Source organism: Mytilus edulis, chromosome 5, assembly GCF_963676685.1.
Source record: "Mytilus edulis chromosome 5, xbMytEdul2.2, whole genome shotgun sequence".
Lineage (NCBI taxonomy): Eukaryota > Metazoa > Mollusca > Bivalvia > Mytilida > Mytilidae > Mytilus > Mytilus edulis.
In genome coordinates this window covers 31,377,246-31,381,040 of record NC_092348.1, presented here as the reverse complement: position 1 = coordinate 31,381,040, position 3,795 = coordinate 31,377,246, and the positions used below count along the sequence as shown (strand labels likewise).

At 40.3% G+C, this 3,795-nt stretch overlaps 1 protein-coding gene across 1 annotated transcript; it reads left to right on the top strand.

The window, feature by feature from the left end:
• Positions 1-2,108: 2,108 nt before the first annotated feature.
• On the top strand, positions 2,109-3,367 carry LOC139525039 (craniofacial development protein 2-like). Its single transcript, XM_071320217.1, has one exon. The coding sequence runs from the start codon at positions 2,348-2,350 to the stop codon at positions 3,365-3,367; it is 1,020 nt and encodes a 339-aa protein (XP_071176318.1). The 5' UTR covers positions 2,109-2,347.
• Positions 3,368-3,795: the final 428 nt, after the last annotated feature.

The following is a 3,795-nucleotide window of genomic DNA, read 5'->3' as shown; positions in this document are numbered from 1 at the left end:
AATTGAAATAATCAGGAAATGTTGATTTTTTATCTGACTACAGCTTACTTACTTGCTTAATCCTGTTGCCCCTTGTTGGAGCATAGGCCACTAACGATATTTCTCCACCTTGTTCTGTTCTTTGCTAGCCTCTCCAGATCGTGCCACTTGTACCCTTCTTTCTCCATCTCGGCTGCAACATTCCTTCTCCAGGTGTATCTTGGTCTGCCCCTGCTACGCTTTCCTTGTGGGTTCCACTGTAAGGCTTGCCTTGTAATGTTAGTTTTTGGCTTCCTCAGTGTGTGTCCTATCCATCGCCATTTTCTCTTTTTTAACTCTTCATCAACTGGGGATTGGTTGGTCTTTTCCCAAAGATCTTTGTTTGATATCTTCTCAGGCCATCTGATGTTAAGGATGCGCCTGAGGCAGTTGTTAATGAAGACTTGAAGTTTATGAAGCAGGTTTTTTGTTGTTTTCCAAGTCTCAGCTCCATATAAGAGAATGGTTTTTACGTTTGAATTGAACAAGCGTATTTTGGTCTTAAGTGTGATATTTCGTGCTTTCCAGATTGACCCCATCATGTTAAATGCAGTTCTGGCTTTGCCAATTCTGATCTTTACATCTTTATCTGAGCCGCCAAGATTATCCACTACGCTTCCAAGGTATGTAAAGGATTCCACTTCTTCCAATGCTTGGGTGTTAACCATCAGACTGGCTTGGGACTTTGTGTTTGACTTTAACACTTTGGTCTTGTTTTGGTTGATGGAAAGGCCCGTTTCTGCTGCTCTCTTTTCAACCTGCTCTAGTTTGTCCTGCATTTGTTGGTGGTTGTGGGATAGCAATGCAATGTCATCGGCAAAGTCTAGGTCATCCAGCTGAGTGAACATGGTCCATTGGATGCCATTTCGTCTGCCATCTGTGGTTTGCTTCATGATCCAATCAACTGCCAGGAGGAATAGCATAGGTGAAAGGAGACAGCCTTGTCTTACCCCAGTTGTTATATCAAAGGCCTCTGTTAATTGACCTTCATGTATAACCTTACTCTGCATTCCTGTATAGGTGTTTCTGATGATGGTAATAAATTTTTCAGGAATGCCATAGTGTCTCATCAACTGCCACAACACATCTCTATCTAAGCTGTCAAAGGCTTTGGCAAAGTCGACAAAAACAGAATAGAGTGATGAATTGAACTCTTGTGATTGTTCGAGGATGATACGTAAGGTTGCGATTTGGTCTGCACATGATCGGTTTTGTCTAAATCCAGCTTGGTTGTCACGAAGCTTTTCATCTATTGCATTTTTGAGTCGGTCTAACATAACTCTATTTAAAACTTTCCCTGGAACTGATAGTAGCATTATTCCTCTATAGTTGTCACAAATGCTTAAATTGCCCTTCTTTGGAAGCTTTACCATGTGTCCTTCTTTCCATTCTAGCGGGACCTCTTCTTCTTCCCAGATCTTTCCAAATAGCTCATATAGCATTTGAGTTGATGTTTCAATGTCTGCTTTCAGTGCTTCTGCAGGTATGTTGTCAGGACCTGGAGCTTTGTTGTTCTTTAGCATTTTTATGGCTTTCTTTATTTCTCCTGTTGATGGTCTTTTACAGTCTACTGCCAAAAGCTCTTCCGAGGGTGGGATGTCAGCTTTTCTTACAGGTGGGTCCTGGTTTAGCACATCCTTGAAATGCTCAACCCATCTTTTCATTTGCTCTTCATGTGTGTTGAGTGTTTTCCCTTCTTTGCTTTTGACTGGTCTACTTCCTTTCTGGTATTTCCCTGTTAGCAGTTTAATGTTGTCATACAGAGCTTTGATGTTGTTTGCTCTGGCTGCTTCTTCTGCTTCTGCTGTCAGTTTGTCTACAAATGCCCTCTTATCTCTCCTTGCACTGTTCCTGACATCCTTGTTAGCTATAGTATACTCTCTTGAGGCTGATTGCTTTGCTGATCTTGTTTTGCTGTTGTTCAGGATATTTTTTATATTTTTCCTTTTTTCTACTTTTACAAGTGTTTCTGGCGTTATCCATTCCTGATGTTTCCTATTTTTTAAACCAACTGATGTTTCGCAAGCTGTCGTGAAAGCATTTTTAATCTCTTGCCAGTGATCTTCTATTGAAATTATTTGGGAGATCACTGCCCCGGCGGAAGATTGCTGCCAAGCGACAACGGCAAAGGGCGTATGAGGGCAAAAAATGCCCCACCGGCCAGTGACCCGTATGGGGAAGGCTACATTCCAGATGCCTTTACAAAACCACCTGGAACCTTTAGGTAGGCTAATCCCCCGCTTAGAGGTTAAATCGGATTACAGAAACACGAAACGAAAATTTACAAACCTTGGATGAAAGAGAAAGAAGACCTTTACATAGAAGGAGAATGACGTTGGATGGCCAAAACCGAAAGGAAGCCACACAACTGAGACTTCTGAACTCTAAATCCGCAACAAAGATAGGAACATGGAATGTTAGATCTATGTACATTCCAGGAAAAGCGCAAACCATCGCCAATGAAATGAAGGCATATGAAATAGGCATACTAGGAATAGCGGAAGCAAGATGGAATGATGCAGGACAATCAAAACTAACATCAGGAGAAATGATTATATACTCTGGACATATGGAGGAGAACGCTCAACATTCTGAAGGAGTTGCCATTATGCTGTCAAAAGAAGCTCAGAAAACATTAATTGGATGGGAGCCAATAAGTGCAAGAATCATCATGGCAAAATTCAAGACCACAAATAAAAGGATATCATTAAACATCATCCAATGCTATGCCCCTACAAATGGTGCAGAGGACAATATCAAGGAAGAATTCTATCAATTGCTGGAAGAAACCACCAGGAAATGTAGCTCCAAAGACATCACAATCTTAATGGGAGACCTAAATGCTAAGGTAGGAAGCGACAACACCGGTTATGAACAAGTGATGGGAAGACATGGGCTAGGAGAAATGAATGAGAATGGAGAGCTCTTTGCCAACCACTGTGCAAATCACAATCTGGTCATCGGTGGAACAGTTTTCCCACACAAAAAATGTCATCTAGCAACATGGGTATCTCCAGACATGAACACTGAAAACCAAATAGATCATGTCTGCATCTCCAAGAAGTTTAGGAGAAGTTTACAAGATGTCCGAGTTAAAAGAGGAGCTGACGCTGCCACTGACCACCACCTTATTGTAGCTAATGTCAAATTGAAGCTGAAGAAACATCAAAATATTGAATCAACAGGAAAACGATTTAACGTATCAATGTTGGAAAACAAAACAAAGAAATCAGAATTCCAGATAGAGCTAAAAAATCGCTTCTCAATATTTCAGAATGCAGCAGAGGAAATAATTTCAATAGAAGATCACTGGCAAGAGATTAAAAATGACTACAGCAAGTGCATCTAAAAGTGCATATTTAAGATGCAAATAAATTGCTTTTATGGCAACAAGGAAGTAATTTAAATCATGTTTACCTAATCACACATTGTCCCCTTTTTTTCCCATAAAATATATTAACTGCCTGACTCATGCCGCCATAACATGTACGTGATGAAATGGAAGTAACTTCATATTATATAGGTTCCAAGTGGAAGAAATATTCTGCAATATTTATTGGAACGAATAGTACCTCGACACTCACAGCTTTTTGCATCCAATTGGGCTTAATGCGAATTTATCAATCAATAAAGTATGCAGAGGGTTCAACTTCACCAAATTCATAAAATACATTCTGTTTTACATTGTCTTATCAGGGCCTTTTATATCTGACTATGCAGTATGGGCTTTGCTCATTGTTGAAGGCCGTACGGTGACCTATAGTTGTTTTAAATGTC